General features: G+C 35.5%; 2 protein-coding genes across 2 annotated transcripts in view; one reads left to right on the top strand and one right to left on the bottom strand.

Moving 5' to 3' along the window:
- LOC131678889 (inactive dipeptidyl peptidase 10) overlaps positions 1 to 23,481 on the bottom strand; it is a 565,731-nt gene that overhangs the window by 177,861 nt on the left and 364,389 nt on the right. The window lies entirely within an intron of this gene.
- On the top strand, positions 20,587 to 21,620 carry LOC131678890 (testis-specific serine/threonine-protein kinase 3-like). Its single transcript, XM_058959307.1, has 2 exons — positions 20,587 to 20,715; positions 20,787 to 21,620. Exons 1-2 carry the CDS (start codon positions 20,629 to 20,631, stop codon positions 21,618 to 21,620), a joined length of 921 nt encoding a protein of 306 aa, XP_058815290.1. The 5' UTR covers positions 20,587 to 20,628.

Raw genomic sequence — 23,481 nt, 5'->3', positions numbered from 1 at the left:
ACCTCGCTTGAAATTTTTTGAAATTGGTGCTATGGGAAAATATGGAGGAAAAATATATTAAATGCAATAACTTTTGAAGTAGCAATCAGAAAATTAAAATTTATACCTCTTTTGGAAGGAAATTTTCTTAGTATTTGAATGGAGATATATTTGTTTCTAGAAAAATACGGGAAAGTGGGGTACCGGGTAATTTTGGCCCCAAAATCCCCTATTTTTAATGATTTTTCTGCTCCGTGATGCAAATCATACGTATTTTGTAGTTTTTCTAATGTGAAAAAATCTCAGAAATCGAACGGAACCCTTTTGACCTTAGTCCGAATACGAGAAGTTGGGGTTATAGGGCTTTTTGTCAGTCAAATTAAATTTTATCGTTTTCTCATGCATATATCTCTATTATTCTTCAATCAATTTTCAAAAAATGTATCTTATTGAACGTGTAAAATTCTGAGGAATAAAACAAAAATAAAAGCGTTAAAGGTAAAATTCAGAAACATCAAACTTTTTGATATTTACTTTACAAATCTCATTTTTTTCATTATTTGTCCTAATACCTAAACTTCCCCTATTTTTCCAGGAGTGAAACTTTTCTCATGTGATCCCTAAGCATATTTTACACTAAAAGTAGTAAATTAAATAAGAATTTTGTTGTTAAATGGAGTTAATATGTGCGATTTTATAATAAAAATGTGAAATCGACACTATATGTCAGGTAATTTGATGTTCCTGAATTTTACCGGTAACGAATCTATTTTTGTTATAATCCTAAGGATTTTCCACGTTCAACAAGATATAGTATATGAAAATTGAGTGGAGAATAATAGAGATATATTCACGAGAAAATGATGAAGTTTAATATGAATGACAAAAGGCCATTTAACCCCAACTTCTCGTATTCGGACTAAGGTCAAAAGGGTTCCGTTCGATTTCTGAGATTTTTTCACATTAAAAAACTACAAAATATGTATGACATGCATCACGGAGCCGAAAAATCATTAAAAATAGGGGATTTTGGGGCCAAAATGACCCCACTTTCCCGTATTTTTCTAGAGACAAACATATCTCTATTCAAATACTAAGATTATTTCCTTCCAAAAGAGGTATAAATTTTAATTTTCTGATTGCTACTTCAAAAGTTATTGCATTTAATGTATTTTTCCTCCATATTTTCCCATAGTACCAATTTCAAAAAAATTCAAGCGAGGTGGGCGGGGGTCCAAAATTGTCCAAATGATGTGAAATTTGGCATCTGAGCTTACTTTGACATTTGTCACAATATGAGAGGGGGGGCCTTCGAGAATTCAGGAAAAAAAATTTTTGCAATGCCCCAATGTTGGCTATCCTCTAAATTTATTTATATCTACTCTTTTGGTTGACTTACTAACAGGTACCTGCAAATGTGATCCTAAGAGTTCCAAGCGGATCCAAGGAGGCCAGTTGGCGATCCGGTTCATGATGTTGGGATCAACAATCTTTTACCTTCCTTATACAAAGTCTACTGATTTTTACAGTGATTGTTTCTCCTTGCTTCAATTTTTAATCAAGCGATTATTCATGTTAACCCTTAAAGGCGCAAAGCAATTTTTTTCAAATTTTCTGAAAATTGTCTAACAGTTTTAATACGTTGCTATGAAAATTTTGAGATGGTTTTCGCAATGTTGTTTTAAAACAACATTGCGCATTTAAGGGTTAAAAAATTACGAATTGTTTATATTGTCCCTAAAAATATTTCTAACTGCATACCATAGTCTGAATAAAGTTGTATATTAATATTTTTGTCTATCGATCTGAACTCATTGTTTTAAGATGTAGATGTGTCAAAATGTATTGCCATGAGTATAAATATAATAAATAATTCCAAATTTCAAACAAATCCTAATAATTCTCAAAAAATTTAAATTGTAAAGCAAAGAGATTTGTATCAGAATAAAAATATGCAATTGTTTTACATCGAGGATTTCCAACGCAAGAATTTTGTGCGAAAAAAAACACATACGTGGTTAATCTCAGATTTTGATTTGTTCCAAACTTTCGAGTGGGTAATTCCCCCCTTCGGTAATTTTCGAGTAAGTAGTACTACCCATACTACCCACGCATTCCGCCGGCCCTGGAACGGACAGTTATAATGCCTGTGTTCTGAGCAAGAAGCTGTTCATCAATGAGAAGAACAAAGAATTGATAATTTATTTACTAAACAACATTGAAACATTTTATCGGAATATTGGAAAGATTGTGAACTTTGTCTACGAGTCCAAATTCAACATCTTTAACTCAAATGGCTGTTGCTTCGAAGGGAGAAAATCGAACTCAGACCTGGACGTAAAAGCCTTATAACAGCAGCCAAGCGCCGAGACAGTGATTTTTTTTGTATGGAGTATTATATGTCCGCTAGAAGTGCTAGAAATATGGTCTTCATTGATGGAATAATGGATCGGAATGTGTATTTTAATATGAATATCTTAAAATAAATTTTAAAGCAAAACTTCCATAAAATGGTACTTTTACTAAGGTACTTGGTACTTTCACTGGGTATTGGAAATTCGATCAGGAGAAGAACCTAAAGCATAAGGCGTGCAAAAAACGTTAGGAGTAAATTTATAATTGTTTGAATGTTATGGATTCTCCACTGCGGACCCCGTTTTTAAACTGATTACAAAAATAAATAGGAGTATTTGGATGAAAAGTGCGAAACTATCCGGATTATAATGAGAATGATCTTTGAAGAATTAGAATAGAATTAGAAGAATGGGATAAAAATTAAGTTGAATACACACAAAAACTAGTGGTCAGCATTCCAATGCGATTGAAAACTGTAATTACAAACAAAAGCTAGCACATTGAATATTTATTGTAGTATTTTCAATTGATTTTTGAAAAAAAAAATGTGTACTGTACGAATATGCGATTGCGTGTATATTTGACTATTTTTAGAATTATGATTATTTTTGAAAAAATGAGCATTTGTAGTACAAAGATAATTATTGTATCTTCCCTATGCTGTCTAGTAAACTATTTCTACATATATAAAATGTCTGGTAAACTTATATTTTAATTGTAAAATGCATATAAGCATTCCGCATAGCGGTGTACGAAAATGAGATTGTGTCACTGTATATCATTGCAACGTATTCCGTTTTGTGACTCGCTTCGGTGACTAGCCCAACTTGTAAGATGCCTCGGGTACTAGGTGATAATAGTCATTTGGAGTCGATGAAAAACCGTTGAAGTGAAATTTAGCCTTATACAAGCCGTCACGGGTGATGGCAAATAGGAGTCTGCCTTGAATGTGTGTGTGTGTGTGTGCAGAAGCGACGTTTACGCTATCGAGCGAAACAAAGGCGATTGCCGATGTGCTTCAAATGACATTTGGTTCATTTGAAAGTCGCTCAAGAAGAAAAAAGGTAACAAACCGCACGTTCGCAAAGCAAATTTACCTCTGCACTTGTTTACCTTCATGGGAAGTTAGCTTTCGGTTGATTTGAAATAATATTTGCATGTTGAAACTCAATGATTGGTGAAATTTCAATTTGTTTGTGCTTTCCACTAACTAACAACCCTGGACCCTGGAGTTCGTCTCGTATAAACTAATTTCACCGAATAATTTTCAAAACGTTCAATCAAATTTTCTGAAGTAAACATTTACAATCATCCGACCGAAATCTTTGCCCACTAGAGCAACCGCCTAAGCTTGGCTTTCCAACGCCAATTTGATTGGTCCCCTACCCACCACAAAGCGATTTAGACGAAATCCGATTCATCCATCCAAAATCGCTACAGAATTGTGTACCCAAATCGCCTGTGAGAGATAGAAAAACATGCGCCGCAATGGTCGTCACGACGAGAATGGTCTGGTTTATCACGGTAGCGGGTATGCACAGAAAATAGAAACAGGCCGCTCGGCCTAATCCCCCGATCCAATTGGTTTCGATCACTGCCCACAAAATAGTGAAATTGAATTATCGTTGACTGAATGGTGATTGGCTTTTGGGGTGAGGCGGTGGGGGGAGGGCTGAATTGATTCGCGAATTGTTCGATGCAGTAGAGAGTCAAATGAAGTTTTAGATACAATCTAATTGGCCATAAGCCGTGCGTTTGATTCAACAGCGCGGAATCAAGGATTGAAGAAGGGCCGTCCTATCTGGATTCAATTTTGCCCCATAATATGACTGTTTTGTCTTCGAATAACAAAATACAATAACAAACGTTGGAGACAAGAAAAGTGTTATGTAATTCGAAAATCACACAGACAATCCCATAACCTCAAAGATGATACTATCGACTACGATAATTGTCACATTTACATACTAATCATAGCATAACTGGCTTTTATCTCGATAAAATTTAAGCATTATTACGGGAAAAAGACCTACGTACTATCGAATTACAAAATTGAACTTTAAAGATACAGGTTAACGTTTCGATTTAGTCTTATCAGTATGTGGCAATTGACTTGGCTACGCAGAAGTTTAATCTTTCCTTCATTTCATATGGCAGTTCATAGAGCTTCCCAAAGTTCGAAAGCCCTCTTTTTGTTAATAAAATTTGCTCATCAGTGACTCATAAAAAAGGTTGTTTTTCAGAGATTTTTTGAACATGAAAATAACAAAAAAATAATAAATTATCTTTTGCGTATTTTTTAACATAGTCTCACAATTTGAAACGAAAACAGTTGAATAGTTGTTGTTTTGAAGCAGATTAAGCGTCCTGAAATCATCTTCAAGTTATCCAAAGGGTACTTTAGTGTAAAATAAAAACTACAAAAGTTATACAAATAAAACCGTTTTTTAAGAAACACCTAAAAGCTTACATTTTGATTTCTCGTGCAACAAAAAGTATAACAGCGATAGCTTGCATGTCTTCAGCCAATTTGTCTTAAATGTGTCGCTTTACAACTTCATCGAAGACAGTATCCAAGTAACATTTAAAGTTTTGTAGCACACTACAAGATCAATCTAAGTTTTAAGAGCTGCTTCAAGGGTGTCATGAAACTTCAATTGTTACATGGGTAGAGCTCTATCTCGAACCGTTAAAAAGTTCAATTTAAAATATTACTAAAATTAGAACCACCCTAACATCTATTTAAACAAAAAAAGGGGCTTGCAAAGTACAACAACTTTGCCAAACATATTGAATGACTTAGTCATTCAATTTTGGCAAAAAGTTAAAATTCCTGCTAAATTCACATTCTGGACTGGACTGTGCATTCTTTACAATTTTTTACATTTGTCATATTTTTCCATGTTTTACATTTTTTTATGTTTTTTTACGTTTCTTACATTTTTATTTTTTATATATTTTACATATTTTATATTTGCATTTTTTACAGTTTTTACATTACATACAATTTTGAAGCTTTTGCATTTTTTACATTTTTTACATTTTTTTTCATTTTTAATATTTTTACAGTTTTACATTACATACAATTTTGAGTTTTTTCATTTTTAACATTTTTTGAATTTTTTACATTTTTTATATTTTTACATTTTTTACATCTTTTACATTTTTTAAATTTTTTTCCATTTTTTACATTTTTATTATTTTTTAGATTTTTTACATTTTTGCTTTTTTATATTTTTTACATACTTTACAATTTGACATTTTTACATTTTTTACATTTTTCACATTTTTTACATTTTTCACAGTTTTAACATTTTTGAAATTTTTTACAATTTTGACATTTTTTACATTTTTTTCATTTTTTACATTTTTTACATTTTTCCAGTTTTACATTACATACAATTTTGAGTTTTTTCATTTTTAACATTTTTTGATTTTTTTACATTTTTAATATTTTTACATTTTTTAAAAAATTTTAAATTTTTTAAATTTTTTAAATTTTTTAAATTTTTTAAATTTTTTAAATTTTTTAAATTTTTTAAATTTTTTAAATTTTTTAAATTTTTTAAATTTTTTAAATTTTTTAAATTTTTTAAATTTTTTAAATTTTTTAAATTTTTTACATTTTTTAAATTTTTTAAATTTTTTAACATTTTTTATATTTTTGCATTTTTTACATTTTTACAGTTTTACAGTTTTACATTACATACAATTTTGAGTTTCTTCACTTTTAACATTTTTTAAATTTTTTATATTTTTTACATTTTTTTACTTTTTTTACATTTTTTACATTTTTTACATTTTTTACATTTTTTACATTTTTTACATTTTTTACATTTTTTACATTTTTTACATTTTTTACATTTTTTACAATTTTGACATTTTTTACATTTTTTACATTTTTTGCATTTTTTACATTTTTTACATTTTTTACATTCTTTACATTTTTTACAGTTTTTACATTTTTTACATTTTTTACCTTTTTTACATTTTTTACATTTTTTACATTTTTTACATTTTAACATTTTTACATTTTTTACATTTTTTACATTTTTTACATTTTTTATATTTTTTACATTTTTTAAATTTTTCCAGTTTTTTATTACATACAATTTTAAGTTTTTTCATTTTTAACATTTTTTGATTTTTTTTACATTTTTACATTTTTTACATTTTTTTTAAATTTTTTAACATTTTTTACATTTTTTACAATTTTAACATTTTTTACATTTTTTACATTTTTTACATTTTTTACATTTTTTACATTTTTTACATTTTTTACATTTTTTACATTTTTTACATTTTTTACATTTTTTACATTTTTTATATTTTTTACATTTTTTACATTTTTTACATTTTTTACATTTTTTACATTTTTTACATTTTTTACATTTTTTACATTTTTTACATTTTTTACATTTTTTACATTTTTTACATTTTTTACATTTTTTACATTTTTTACATTTTTTACATTTTTTACATTTTTTACATTTTTACATTTTTTACATTTTTTACATTTTTTACATTTTTTACATTTTTTACATTTTTTACATTTTTTACATTTTTTACATTTTTTACATTTTTTACATTTTTTACATTTTTTACATTTTTTACATTTTTTACATTTTGTACATTTTTTACATTTTTTGCATTTTTCATATTTTTTACATTTTTTACATTTTTTACATTTTTTACATTTTTTACATTTTTTACATTTTTTACATTTTTTACATTTTTTACATTTTTTACATTTTTTACATTTTTTACATTTTTTACATTTTTTACATTTTTTACATTTTTTACATTTTTTACATTTTTTACATTTTTTACATTTTTTACATTTTTTACATTTTTTACATTTTTTACATTTTCTACACTTTTTACATTTTTTACATTTTTTACATTTTTTACATTTTTTACATTTTTTACATTTTTTACATTTTTTACATTTTTTACATTTTTTACATTTTTTACATTTTTTGCATTTTTTGCATTTTTTATATTTTTTACATTTTTTACATTTTTTACATTTTTTACATTTTTTACATTTTTTACATTTTTTACATTTTTTACATTTTTTACATTTTTTACATTTTTTACATTTTTTACATTTTTGCATTTTTTAATTTTTTACATTTTTTACATTTTTTACATTTTTTACATTTTTTGCGTTTTTTACATTTTTTACATTGTTTACATTTTTCACATTTTTCACATTTTTTACATTTTTTACATTTTTTACATTTTTTACATTTTTTACATTTTTTACATTTTTTACTTTTTTGCATTTTTTACATTTTTTACATTTTTTACATTTTTAACATTTTTTGCATTTTTTACATTTTCTACATTTTCTACATTTTTTACATTTTTAACATATTTTACATTTTTACATTTTTTACATTTTTGACGTTTTTTAAATTTTTTACATTTTTTACATTTTTTACATTTTTTACATTTTTTACATTTTTTACATTTTTTAAATTTTTTACATTTTTTACATTTTTTACATTTTTTACATTTTTTACATTTTTTACATTTTTTACATTTTTTACATTTTTTACATTTTTTACATTTTTTACATTTTTTACATTTTTTACATTTTTTACATTTTTTACATTTTTTACATTTTTTACATTTTTTACATTTTTTACATTTTTTACATTTTTTACATTTTTTACATTTTTTACATTTTTTACATTTTTTACATTTTTTACATTTTTTACATTTTTTACATTTTTTACATTTTTTACATTTTTTACATTTTTTGCATTTTTTACGTTTTTCACATTCTTTGCGTTTTTTACTTTTTGCGTATTTTTTGCATTTTTTATATTTTTGACATTACATTTTTTGTATGTTTAACATTTTTGACTTGTATTACTTTTTAACATTTTTGCTTTTTTTACCTTTTTGTTATTTTTTACATTTGCTACATTTTTTGCATATTTTTCATTTTTTACATATTTTAAATGCTTTAAATTTTTTAAATCTACATTTTTTTAATTCTTGGCATTTTTTAAATTTTGTCACATTTTTTACATTTTTTACATTTTGACATTTTTTTACATTTTTTATATTTTTAACATTTCTAACATTTTGAACATTTTGAACATTTTGAACATTTTGAACATTCTGAACATTTTGAACATTTTGAACATTTTGAACATTTTGAACATTCTGAACATTTTGAACATTCTGAACATTCTAAACATTCTGAACATTCTGAATATTCTGAACATTCTGAACATTCTGAACATTCTGAACATTCTGAACATTCTGAACATTCTGAACATTCTGAACATTCTGAACATTCTGAACATTCTGAACATTCTGAACATTATGAATATTCTGAACATTCTGAACATTCTGAACATTCTGAACATTCTGAACATTCTGAATATTCTGAATATTCTGAATATTCTGAACATTCTGAATATTCTGAATATTCTGAACATTCTGAACATTCTGAACATTCTGAACATTCTGAACATTCTGAACATTCTGAACATTCCGAACATTCCGAACATTCCGAACATTCCGAACATTCCGAACATTCCGAACATTCCGAACATTCCGAACATTCCGAACATTCCGAACATTCTGAACATTCCGAACATTCCGAACATTCCGAACATTCTGAACATTCTGAACATTCTGAACATTCTGAACATTCTGAACATTCTGAACATTCTGAACATTCTGAACATTCTGAACATTCTGAACATTCTGAACATTCTGAACATTCTGAACATTCTGAACATTCTGAACATTCTGAACATTCTGAACATTCTGAACATTCTGAACATTCTGAACATTCTAAACATTCTGAACATTCTGAACATTCTGAACATTCTGAACATTCTGAACATTCTGAACATTCTGAACATTCTGAACATTCTGAACATTCTGAACATTCTGAACATTCTGAACATTCTGAACATTCTGAACATTCTGAACATTCTGAACATTCTGAACATTCTGAACATTCTGAACATTCTGAACATTCTGAACATTCTGAACATTCTGAACATTCTGAACATTCTGAACATTCTGAACATTCTGAACATTCTGAACATTCTGAACATTCTGAACATTCTGAACATTCTGAACATTCTGAACATTCTGAACATTCTGAACATTCTGAACATTCTGAACATTCTGAACATTCTGAACATTCTGAACATTCTGAACATTCTGAACATTCTGAACATTCTGAACATTCTGAACATTCTGAACATTCTGAACATTCTGAACATTCTGAACATTCTGAACATTCTGAACATTCTGAACATTCTGAACATTCTGAACATTCTGAACATTCTGAACATTCTGAACATTCTGAACATTCTGAACATTCTGAACATTCTGAACATTCTGAACATTCTGAACATTCTGAACATTCTGAACATTCTGAACATTCTGAACATTCTGAACATGTTGAACATTCTGAACATTCTGAACATTTTGAACATTTTTAATTTTTTGTAGCATGTTTTTTCCATTTTTCATATTGTCAACTTTTTTACATATTTTAATTTTTATACATTTTATTATTTTTTTTCCTTTTTCACATTTCACATTTTTTTTCATTGTTAACACATTTCAAATATTTTAATTTTTTACATTTTAACACGTTTACAATTTTTTACATTTTTAGCATCCTTTACATTTTTTACATTTTTCGCCTTTTCTAACCTTTTTAATTTTTTTACTTTTTTATCTTTTTTGCCATATTTAATTTTTTATTAATTTTTTACCTTATTAACCCTTTTATTTTTTACCTTTTTTACATATTTTACATCTTTAACATTTAAAAAAAATTGTATTTTTTATAATTTTTACATTACATTTTTTTTATTTTTAACATTTTTGACCTGTTTTACTCATTTTGCTTTTTTGCCATATTAACCTTCTACATTTTTTTGCATTTTTAGCTTTTTTACATTTTTTATATTTTTTACATTTCTTACTTATTCTACAATCTTTAAACTTTTTGCATTTTTACATAGCGACATTTTTTACATGTTCTACATGTTTAAGATTTTTTACATTTTTTACATTTTTTGCATGTTTTACATTTTTTCACATTTCTTACATATTTCACATTTTTACATTTCTTGCATTTTTACATATTTAATATTTTTTATATTACATTTTTTCTAAATTTTTTGACTCTTTTACCTGTTTTACCTTTTCTACCTTTTTTGTTTTGTTTGCCTTGTTACGTTTTTTCCCTTTTGTTTTTTAACATCTTTTTTTACAATTTTTACATTGCTTACACATTGAATTTTTTTACATTGTTTTACATTTCTAATATTTTTTGCATTTTTAACATTTCGAACATTTATTACACTTTTTACATTTTCTACATTTTTTATCTTTTTTACATTTTTTTAAAATATTTTACATATTTTACGTTTGTAACAATTTTCACCTTTTTATCGTTTTTTACATAGAGGAGTAACTTTTTACTTTTTACCATTACCTTTGTTAAAAAGATAAAAAAAGTAAAAAGGTAAAAAAGTAGTAAAGGTAAAACAGGGTTAAAAGTGTAAAAACGGTGAAAAGTGTAAAAAAGATTAAACTGGCAAGAAAGGTAAATGAGATAGAAAAGGAAAAAATGCATTAGAGGTAAGAAAGGTTAAAAAGTTAAAAAAGGTAAAAAGGTAAAAAAGGTAAAAAAGATAAAAAAGATAAAAAAGCTAAAAAAGGTAAAAAAGGTAAAAAAGGTAAAAAAGGTAAAAAAGCTAAAAAAGATAAAAAAGGTAAAAAAGGTAAAAAAGGTAAAAAAGGTAAAAAAGGTAAAAAGGGCAAAAAGGCAAAAAAGGTAAAAAGGATAAAAAGGTAAAACAGATGAAAAATGACAAACATGTAAAAAGACAAAAAGGTGTACAGGTAGAAGATGTAAAAAAGGTAAAGGAAGTAAAAAAGGAAAAAGGTAAAAGATAAAGTAGTGAGCAAAATTACCTTGATGCAAAGGTAAAGTTACGGGAAATGTTATGGGCTTTTTGTAGAACCTGTTGCAGTTGATGGAGAAATGCGAATAGCTTATGAAAAGGTCCTAATAAAGTAAAATAATTATTGTGTTGTTAAAACAAAATTTAAAATATCTCGGGAACTGCTACAGATTGTTTTTTATTTTGTGCATTTTGATTTAAAATGGCATTTAGAATTATATTCAATAAGAAAATTCTATTTTGACTGCAAATAGTATGTTTAGTAACTACAAGGATACACCCTATGCTACAACCCTGCATCATCTCATCATTCAACCACGGTCCCCACACTACCATGGGTTCAGCAGCACAGCAGGTAGATTCTGCGCAAAGTGGATAATAGCAAGCTAATCCAGAGGCAAACCATCATCATTTAACCGGCAACTACAACCATACACACATTAGGGAATGTGGTGGAGAGTCATCATCATCGTCGCGACGGTAGAGCGAGAGCAGTGATCACGATACCACTACTGATAAGGATCACACTGATAGCAGCACATCGTGAGAGCGTAAGAGAGATCGGACCGATCGCCAAAAACATCGCAGACCACATCGGAGGTCTGCTGACCTACTATCAGTGAGAAGCAAGGCAGTGCAGTACCAACCAGTAATCAGATCAGTTTGATCAGTTGAGCACGCGATCCGTTAAATTCATTAATTATGTACCTAGTTTAAATTAATTAAAATTATTATCGATCAGAAATATATGTAGTTTATTAAAGCTTGTGTTAATGGTACATCGCGAGTGTTCCTTGGTCATTTGATGCCCGAAAACCCTATACCACAAGTGATCGTCGCCTGAGTACCCGCGGGCAGTCCGTTCCCGATTATCTCCAGCCAGCAGCAGCAATTTTCCATCTTCAATCCGTGGTGAGTGCAGAAACAGTCCGGCAAAGGATTTTTAACCCCATCGGTGTTGGCCCGGACCCATTGGAGCCAACATTTTGGTCCTTCGAGCCGGATCGTCGGACTGGCATCAAACTCCACGGTCATTCCAAAAGGACCCATCGGCGCTACTCACGCGCCATTGTAGCTGTTGGCATTGTACTCGGACGCCATCGCGACCTACATGACGCTAGGAGTTGGCGTCATTATCACCCAGAACAATAGCGCAACCCAATCGACGCTAAGGATTCGCCATCTTTTCGGAACATCAAACCTTCGACTGGACATTCGCGCCAAAGGATTTTTCTCAGGTGAGTTGATCCACTACCATATGTCCAGCCGAAGCTGGCACCTTACTCAGTGCTAACACTCGCCTTTACCATTTTCGTTGGTCATCGAGCTGCGTTTCGTGGATACGAAAACTTCCTGCCGTAGTTCCGCTAGTCAGTTAAAATAACTCAGGTGCATGTAATTGGACCGACCTACATGGCACATTATTCATACATCGGTTCCTGGATAACGAAAACCCTTTGCCGGGTGCAGGAAAAATACCATCCACTAATTTCAACGAAATCGGCAATTACCAGAGAACGTAAAACGAAGAGGGAGCACAATATTCTGTTTCTCCAGGTTAGTGAAGAATAGTATATGCCAGCCGAAGCTGGGATCTCAGATATTATACGTATTGATTATTGTTCATCCTCTTCGACTGTGCCATTTTACAATATTCCGGTTGGTGGTTGCATAAGCAACTGAGGCCGCTATTAAGTACCTACCATCATATAAAATCATATTTTTGGAAAATCGCAATTTGGATTGATTCTTATTCTGTGCTGCTGGTAGTTTCTCCAGGTGAGCTACAGCAGTATATGGCCAGCCGTGGCCAAGGTCTATTTGATAGTACATCCTGGTTTTCTCCTCTTCTTATTCCTAACCCGGAGCGTTGTGAGACACTATTTGACGCCATATTAAGTCACGCTGGTATACGGATACTAGTTTCGGATTTTCAATTTTTATTTGGATTTGGTGCGCAGTCTTTTCGTCCAGGTAAAATACAGAACAGTATATGCCTGGCGAAGCTAGGGCGTATTGCAGTATACTACACCGTTTCCCTCTCCTCTCGTGTGTGACAAACTAACACTATGGCTCCCGCTGCATCATCCGCTGCCAAGAAAGGGTCATCTCTAAAGCTGTTAATAACGAAGTTGAAGGACGTCCAATCATCATTCAACGATATCTGGCAGTTCGTAGAGAACTTCACGGAAGAGGCTACAATCACCGAAGCGGAGATACGCCTGCAGAAACTCGACGAGCTGTGGGAACGATTTGGTGACATTCTAGTTGAAATCAAATCTCACGATGACTATCCTGCCGATGGTGACGGTTATGAAAAGGAACGAAAGGAGTTCAGCGACTACTACTATAGGGCGAAATCGTTTCTCTTGGATCGGGTCAAAGAGCGACAGGAGCATTCGAGTTTGGAACAGTCCATCCGTGTCGGGGACACGACGATGCAGGGTACGTTGGATCACGTGCGGCTCCCGCAGATAAAGCTACAGTCTTTCAACGGGGACATCGACGAGTGGCTGAGTTTCCGGGACCTTTTTACATCCTTAATCCATTGGAAGTCTGACTTACCGGAAGTGGAAAAGTTCCACTACCTCAAGGGGTGTCTGCAGGGCGAACCAAAGAGCCTAATTGACCCTTTGCAGATCACAAAGGCAAATTATCTAATTGCCTGGGACATGCTGTTGAAACGGTACAACAACAGCAAGCTGCTGAAAAAGCGACAGGTGGAGTCGCTGTTCAAGTTGCCCAGCCTTTCGAAGGAGTCCGCTTCAGAACTACACATTCTGTTGGAAGGTTTTGAGAGAGTCATCCAAACGCTTGATCAAACTGTGCAGCCTGGAGATTATAAGGACCTCCTGCTAATCAATCTTCTCACCGTGCGGCTGGATCCAGTAACCCGTAGAGGGTGGGAAGAATGTTCGGCTAGCAAGGAGACGGATACACTGAAGGATCTGACAGAGTTTTTGCATCGTCGAGTTCAGGTACTGGAGTCGATACCACCAAGATCAATGGATAACAGGGGCATCCATCAGTCACAAGCGTCTTCGAAACAGAAGCCGCCTAATGTGAAAACCAGCTACAGCACAGCACAATCATCTGGGGGACGCTGTGTGGCATGTGCGGCAAACCATCTGCTGTATCAGTGCGGTTCATTTCAGCGGATGTTGGTGGCGGAACGAGACGCATTACTTCGGACTCATTCACTCTGCCGAAACTGCTTCCGACAGGGTCACCAAGCAAGGGATTGTCAGTCCAAATTCTCGTGCCGCAATTGCAAGGGTAGGCATCATACCATGGTCTGTTTCAAACGCGAGAAAGATAGCAACGGCAAGGGATCAATCGTTGCAAATGATGGAAACTCTACTACTGCGAAGGAACCTCAAGCTTCTTCCACCCAAGGGGTTAATCTTGCAGCTACCGACGTGTCAGCATCCAATCCAGCTCAGCAATTTTCGTCACAGGTGCTGTTGGCTACTGCGGTAATCATTGTCGAGGATGATGATGGTAGACATATTCCAGCTCGTGCTCTGTTGGACTCGGGATCAGAGAGTAATTTTATTACGGAGCGGTTGAGTCAACGATTAAAGGTTAAACGGCAGAGAGTAGATATATCGGTGCTCGGAATCGGCCAGGCCGGCACTAAGGTCAAGCAGCGGATTTTAACAACGATTCGGTCACGAGTTTCCGATTTTTCACGAGAAATGAGCTTTCTCGTATTGCCAAAGGTAACTGTAAATCTACCTACGGCTACGATCAACGCAACAGGATGGGCAATTCCAAATGGCGTTCAATTGGCCGATCCGTCATTCTGTGTTTCTAAGGGTGTGGACATAGTACTCGGCATTGAAGCCTTTTTCGACTTCTTCGTTACTGGTCAGAAAATTTCACTTGGCGAGCAAATGCCAGCTTTAAACGAGTCGGTGTTTGGATGGGTGGTGTGCGGTGGTCTGTCAGCTCCCAATCAATCGCTACAGATCAACTGCAATTTATCTATGTCGGATAGCCTAGATGCGCTACTGGCACGATTTTGGGATTGTGAAGAAATAGAATCGGTGGTAAACTATTCTCCGGAGGAAGTGCGCTGTGAGGCATTATTCGCACAAACGGTCCAACGTGGAACAGATGGACGGTATACTGTTTCTCTACCGAAGGACGAAGAAATTCTTGCACGGATGGGCGATTCAAGGGACATCGCATTCCGACGGCTCCTGGGAACGGAGCGCAGGTTAGCAAGGAACGCTGACTTGAAGGAACAGTACGTTTCGTTTATGGACGAGTATTGTCGTTTGGGACACATGAAAAGGGTCGATATTAATCCGCACGATACAATCAAGCGTTGCTATCTACCACATCATCCGGTGGTTAAGGAGGCAAGCACGACCACAAAGGTTCGAGTGGTCTTTGACGCATCTTGCAAAACTTCGTCGGGCATCTCGTTGAACGATGTACTACTGGTGGGGCCGGTGATTCAGGAGGATTTACGGTCGATAATCATGAGATGCAGAACCAAGCAAATCATGATTGTAGCCGACGTCGAAAAAATGTTTCGGCAAATAGATGTCAAACAGGAGGAGAGACCACTGCAATGTATTCTTTGGCGCCCATCGCCTGCGGATGATGTAGCAACGTACGAACTTAATACGGTAACCTACGGTACCAAACCAGCACCGTTCCTAGCAACGCGCACACTAAAGCAACTAGCGTTAGATGAAGAAATTCGATTTCCGTTGGCAGCCCAGGCAGCTATCAAGGACACGTACATGGATCGGACAACGTTGAAGAAGCGATCAAGCTACGAATTCAATTAGATGAGATGATGTCCAGCGGGGGATTTCGTCTCAGGAAATGGGCTTCCAACGCAGCTCCAGTTTTGGATGGAATCGCTGAAGAAAACTTAGCGATACGCGATGCTGATGGGATCAACTTGGACCCAGACCCCTCAGTGAAAACCTTGGGACTTACATGGTTGCCAAATACCGATGTTTTCAGGTTCCAGTTCAATATTCCGACGCCTGATACTGTGGATGGCTTCTCCAAACGTCGTATTCTTTCGATGATAGCCACACTGTTTGACCCATTGGGACTCATAGGAGCCACCATCACAACCGCCAAGCTGTTCATGCAGCTTTTATGGACGCTGAGAGACGAGGATGGCAACAGGTTAGACTGGGATCAACCTATACCACCAACGGTGGGTGAGAATTGGCGAAAGTTCCACCTCCAGTTACCGTTATTGAACGAGATACGAATTAACCGAAGTGTGATTCTACCTGGTGCGGTGGCAATAGAGTTACACTGCTTCTCGGATGCTTCTGAGAAGGCATATGGAGCGTGCATTTACATTCGGAGCCAAGATGCAGAAGGGAAGGTGGCGGTTCGTCTGTTAGCATCCAAATCGAGGGTTGCCCCTTTAAAATGCCAAACGATACCGAGACTTGAGCTTTGTGGAGCGCTCATAGCTGCTCAATTGTATGAGAAGGTACATCAGTCTGTTCGAATCAACTCTCCCGTTTTCTTCTGGACAGATTCCACTTGTGTGTTGCGGTGGATTAAAGCGGTACCATCTACGTGGATCACGTTTATTGCCAACAGGGTGGCGAAAATACAAAACCTAACGGAACATGGGGAATGGCGTCATGTTCCCGGAATACATAATCCTGCTGATTTGATCTCCAGGGGAATTTCCCCACAAGATATTATAAATAACGAATCCTGGTGGAATGGTCCATCCTGGTTGGCAGAAGCTCGTGATCAGTGGCCCCAGTATCCTGGCGATTTGAATAGCGAGGAGGAAGAAGAGGAAAGGCGTCGTACGGTGATTGCAGCTCCAGCTTCATCAGTGACAGAATTCAACGATTGGTATATCGGTAAATTTTCGTCATATTCGGAAATGGTACGACGGACAGCAATTTGGTTGCGACTAATGAAGTTACTGCGCACGCCGAAGGAAGACCGTCGATCAGGGTTTCTCACTAGTATCGAGCTACGGGAAGCAGAATGTGTTTTAGTTCGCCGTGTGCAATTGGAGACTTTCTCCAAGGAGTGGAAGTCACTATCAAAGGGTGAACCGGTACCAGGTCAATCATCGTTACGATGGTACAATCCAATCATCGCCGAAGATCGTCTCATCAGGTTGGGTGGAAGATTAAGGCACTCCAAGGAATCAGAAGAGACTAAACACCCCATGGCACTCCCAGCTCGCCACCGCTTCACTCGCATGTTGATGCAACACTATCATGAGCGGTTACTTCATGCTGGACCTCAACTGCTTTTGAGCGTCGTTAAACTCCGCTTCTGGCCTTTGCGTGGGAGAGATATGGCAAGGCAGATAGTGCACAAGTGCCAGAGATGCTTTAGATCGAAACCTACACCCGTGAAGCAGTTCATGGGAGAACTACCAGAGGCTCGGGTGACAGTCTCTCGCCCATTCTCAAAAACGGGGGTAGACTACTTTGGACCAATTTATTTAAGACCTGTTCCCAGGCGAGCGGCGGTGAAGGCGTACGTCGCAATTTTCATCTGTCTATGCACAAAGGCAGTGCACATGGAGCTCGTTTCGGACCTCTCTACCGACCGGTTCCTGCAAGCACTTCGTAGGTTTGTGGCAAGGAGGGGTAGATGCACCGACCTTTATTCCGACAATGGTACCAATTTTGTCGGAGCACGAAACAAACTGCTGGAGTTCTTGGAGTTACAAAATAGCAAGCAACACCGGGACAAGGTGTCCAAGTTCTGTGCGGACGAAGGCATGCGGTGGCATTTCAGCCCTCCAAGTGCCCCGCATTTCGGAGGACTGTGGGAAGCAGCAGTCCGCTCGGCCAAACATCATATTCTGCGAGTCCTTGGAAATAATCCAGTCACGCCGGAGGATATGAACACGTTGCTGATTCAGGTGGAAGGATGCTTGAATTCCAGACCAATTACAGCTCTTTCTACTGACCCAAACGATCTGGAACCATTGACACCGGCACATTTTTTGGTAGGAACGTCATTACAGTCCATTCCTGAACCCGAATACGAAGACATCCAAACAAACCATCTGAACCGATGGCAGCTGATGCAGCGAAACCTTCAAGATTTCTGGACGAGATGGCGAAGGGAGTATTTGTCTCAGCTCCAATCTCGAATAAAACGTTGGCGCCCGCCGATACAAGTGGAAGTGGGAAAGCTTGTTATCATACAGGACGATAATCAACCTCCCCTACGCTGGAAGATGGGAAGAATACACGCCATTCATCCTGGAGACGACGGGGTCGTGCGGGTGGTGACACTAAAAACAGCCACCGGCATGCTGACTCGACCAGTTGAGAAAATATGCATCTTACCTGCAGCAGAATTCGTCGACGATGCCGAGTCAGGTGATCATCAAGATTAAGGAAAGCTTCATCCTCCCCATCCCCTCCCACGTCGAAGAGGAGCCTTTTCTTTCTTTCTTTCAGAAATGCAGCGATTTCAGGGTGGGTGAGGATGTTTAGTAACTACAAGGATACACCCTATGCTACAACCCTGCATCATCTCATCATTCAACCACGGTCCCCACACTACCATGGGTTCAGCAGCACAGCAGGTAGATTCTGCGCAAAGTGGATAATAGCAAGCTAATCCAGAGGCAAACCATCATCATTTAACCGGCAACTACAACCATACACACATTAGGGAATGTGGTGGAGAGTCATCATCATCGTCGCGACGGTAGAGCGAGAGCAGTGATCACGATACCACTACTGATAAGGATCACACTGATAGCAGCACATCGTGAGAGCGTAAGAGAGATCGGACCGATCGCCAAAAACATCGCAGACCACATCGGAGGTCTGCTGACCTACTATCAGTGAGAAGCAAGGCAGTGCAGTACCAACCAGTAATCAGATCAGTTTGATCAGTTGAGCACGCGATCCGTTAAATTCATTAATTATGTACCTAGTTTAAATTAATTAAAATTATTATCGATCAGAAATATATGTAGTTTATTAAAGCTTGTGTTAATGGTACATCGCGAGTGTTCCTTGGTCATTTGATGCCCGAAAACCCTATACCACAAGTGATCGTCGCCTGAGTACCCGCGGGCAGTCCGTTCCCGATTATCTCCAGCCAGCAGCAGCAATTTTCCATCTTCAATCCGTGGTGAGTGCAGAAACAGTCCGGCAAAGGATTTTTAACCCCATCGGTGTTGGCCCGGACCCATTGGAGCCAACATAGTATGAATTATAAAAATATGTCAAAAGTTATTGCTAGGAAAACTTTTTTATTCAAAGCTTCTCCACGATAAAAACACACTGAAAAGTTTCTTTTTAAAACGATAAACATTAGATTGTTGACATTTTATGATGAAGTAACGCGAATAACTTTAAAAGTGGGCATTATTACCCGAATTATTTGTTTTTGTTGGAGTAAAATTCCAAATATGTCGTCAACAATCGCATTTTGTAAGATTTTTGTTAAATGCATTTTGATTTAAAATAGTACTTAGTATTTTATTCTGTTATAAAATTACAGTTTTGTATATCAATTAGTTTGACGTTTAAAAACACGTATAAAGTTATTGTCAGAAAAACTTTTTTACTGTTAAGTTCTCCATTATGGTATCACATTCAACATATTTTTCTTCTATTTAGGTTTTTGTCGACAAAATATATAAAGTTTTAAAAAGGGCTTTTCCTCAATTTAAATTTTTAACATAAATTTTGAAATTGACACATTTTTTTCAGTGTATATTTCTTCGTACAGAAGTATTCATTTTCTCTAACTGGTTCTCAGTTTTGTTGTATAAAATACAGTAATTGAAAGAAAAATATTTGAAATTAATGCACGTAGAAACCTCTATGTCCTTTAAAAATTGCTCTTAAGTCAAAATAATCTTATTGACGGTGGAAAATGTTTAGTCTTCCATGCCGGTGAAACGTTTAACACGATTTCAAAGATTTTCGGACGAATCTTCGTGGAATTCATTTAAAATAATACAAATGGTTTGGTTTCTGGAATCCAGCGAAGCAACTCATTCTTTGCTTGTGATTGTATCTGGAAATGCAGCGTATGTGCTTTGAGTAGGCAGACGCAATATTTTTTCTGAAAGTTCGCTTAGAAAGAGTTAAGTGACACGCAGAAAGTGACCCACTGCGACGGTTGTGGGCCAATAGAAACAGATTTTATATGGTTTCCAGTGCTTACTGGGCACAAATGCAAGACCGAAGCAATAGCATGTATTTTCAACTTTCAAGCTTTACATTGAACTAGCTCAGTAGGCTTGCCGATACCTCGCAATGTCAATAGGCTTGTAAACAACAATCTTGTGCTAACGGTCGATCGGCGAGATTCAAAATTTATAGTGTCATTAAAAATGCAAAATTCGGAAAAAGAAGAATCCAGTCGAACATCATTGAACTTGGCGTCATCGTTCGCCGACAGTGACTGGACACGCAAAAAGGTATTCGAGATTCACTGGACGTGTTTCCCGTCCCGTGCGACTAATTGCTGCAATTTCGTCCGTTTTTCAAGGTAAAAAAGCAGCTCGCAGACCGTGGATATCTAATCAAAAAGAGCATTGGTGAAGGATCCTACTCGAAGGTGTACTATACGGAGCTCGCCCAGCCGGGTCAGCAGTTTCCGGTTAGGCGGGCTTGTAAGATCATCAACCGGCGCAGGAGCACGATGGAGTACTCCCAGTTTTTGCCGAGGGAAATTAAAACGATGATTGCGTTGTCGCATCCCAACATCGTCACGGTCTACTCTGTGTTCGAGTTCGGCCCGTACGTGTGCATTTTCATGGACTACTGCCGTTGCGGAGACCTGTTGCAGCGGATCATGGAACACGGGAAACTGTCGGAAGAAAAAGCTCGCCTATTTTTCGGACAGTTAGTTTCTGCCGTGCAGTACATGCACTCTAAAGGCTTCTGTCACCGGGATATCAAGTGCGAGAATGTTCTGCTCTCCAGTCCGACTCACGTGAAGCTGTCAGATTTCACTTTTTCGAAAAAATGCGGCTGTGAAGGCGGTGGTGGTGGTGGAAAACTAAGTGCAACTTTTTGCGGCTCGGTGGCCTACGCAGCTCCCGAAATCCTCAAAGGAATCAGCTACGACCCGAAACGGTACGACATGTGGTCGCTCGGTTGTGTGCTGTTCATCATGGTGACCGGAACGATGCCGTTCGACGAGAGCAACATCATAGAGACGATTGGAAGGCAGGAGCGAAAGGAGTACTTCTACCCGGCAGATGTCAAACCGAATCCAACGGTTATCGAGCTGATTGACAGACTGATCGAACCGGATGTGGGCGCCCGGGCCTCCATCGAGCAGGTCAAGCAGCACCCCTGGTTGGAGGAGAAAGACTGATTGGGGCGAAGGGTTTGTGGTTTGCGTTGCGAATTTTTTCGCGGTGGAATGGCGGGGGATGATAAAATTCATTAGTGTGGAGCAACAGTAACGGGCTTGTTGGTGTCAGCTAAACTTCACGCCTGAGTGACAACAAAGTTGTTCGTTTTCGAAAAGTATTACTCTTTTAATACGTAAAAGCAGTGGGCTGCTTGAAAGCATTTTGTATTTAGTAGCTGACATAGGCATTATTTAAAAATAAATGGGATATGTCAGACTAGCAACATGTTTCAATTATTAGATACCCTGTTCTACTCCACATTCTTCAAAGTTTACAAATTAAGTATGACTGCTGGAAAGTGTAATATTCGAAACCGAGCATCAATGCATTGGCTTACTAATGATTATACCTATTTAGTGTGCACCAGCTCGACAAAAATTACCCACAATATGAATATACAGAAAATATTGGTTTCCAAAATCGTGAATAAAGGCCATGAATTGTGAAACAATCACATTTCTACGTTACGAAAACAGAACGATGACCAACAATCAGATGTTTTATAATTGTGCTCAATTCCTCTTCAGTAACGACCGCATAACGCTGTTATCAGTAGATGCCATTACCAAATCGATTTTCTGTACGTGAACTAGTACACAAATTTATGAACATTATACATAAAACCAAAGGTTGTTTCATGATGCAATTCATAGATGAAGAACATTAGTTCCCAAAACCAAAACTGTCTGGATACTTTATCGTGAACTATTCCACGAAACTCGGAATTTTATTTATGATCCATTCAATTCCCATGAACTAATTCATGATTCCTAATATATTAGTCACGACCCAATATCCCTGCTAGTTCAAAAAAATTATCAAATATAATTCATGTATTGGTGAACTGGTTCATGATTTCTAGTACATGACTTCCGATTCATCTTGCTTGCTTGTGATATTTAGAAGATTTCTCTAATCATTTTCAATTTCATGCAACATGGACAAGAAATTTTCATGCGAACTATTTGACAAACTTTGAAGTATTATTCGTAAAATCTTTTTTGTTCCGTGCGCTATTCCATGAAATGTCATATATGTCCAGCTGCTATAGCTATAGCGACCAGTAAGCAGAGGTGGGAAACACCCGGTTGAGTACCGGTACGGTAAACCAAATGCCCACACGTGTTTGCGCTTCCTTTACATTGTGTGCGGCCTTACCACTGGTTGTGTTTCAACGAGACACGAAAACCAAACCAAGTTTCGTTTACACAGCACCGCGGTTTGGTTTTGATTTTCGTTTACCGGTGCACGAGCAGGGCCGGCGAAAAACGTGGGTAGTTAACCGAGAAGGGAATTACCCACTCGAAAGTCTGGAACAAACCAAAACCTGAGATTAATCACGCGCATGTGTCTTTCTTCACAAAATTCTTGCGTCTTAAATTCTCGATGTAAAACAATTTCATATATTTATTCAGATACAAATTTCTTTGCTTTATAATTTAAATTTCTTGAAAATATGAGATAATAATTAGGATTTCTTTAAAATTGTGAATTATTTTTTTTAATTATACTCATGGGAATACATTTTAACACATCCACATCTTATAACACAGAGCTCAGATCGGTATACAAAAATTATTAATACAATTTTATCCAGACTATGGGAGGAAGTTAGAAATATTTTTAAGGACAAGATATACAATTTTTAATTTTTTAACATGAACCATCATTTGATTCAAAATTGAAACAAGGAGAAACATTAGTAGACTTTTTATAAGAAAGGCAAAAGATTATTGATTCCAACATCAGTAGCAGAGACGGTATCGGAGAAAGTAAGGAGAGGGCGGACAAAAATGACGAAACGAAACAAGTAATTAAACT

The sequence above is a fragment of the Topomyia yanbarensis genome, chromosome 2, assembly GCF_030247195.1.
Source record: "Topomyia yanbarensis strain Yona2022 chromosome 2, ASM3024719v1, whole genome shotgun sequence".
Taxonomy (NCBI): Eukaryota; Metazoa; Arthropoda; class Insecta; order Diptera; family Culicidae; genus Topomyia; species Topomyia yanbarensis.
Note: the sequence above shows the minus strand (reverse complement) of the source record. Positions and strands in the feature narration are given on the sequence as shown.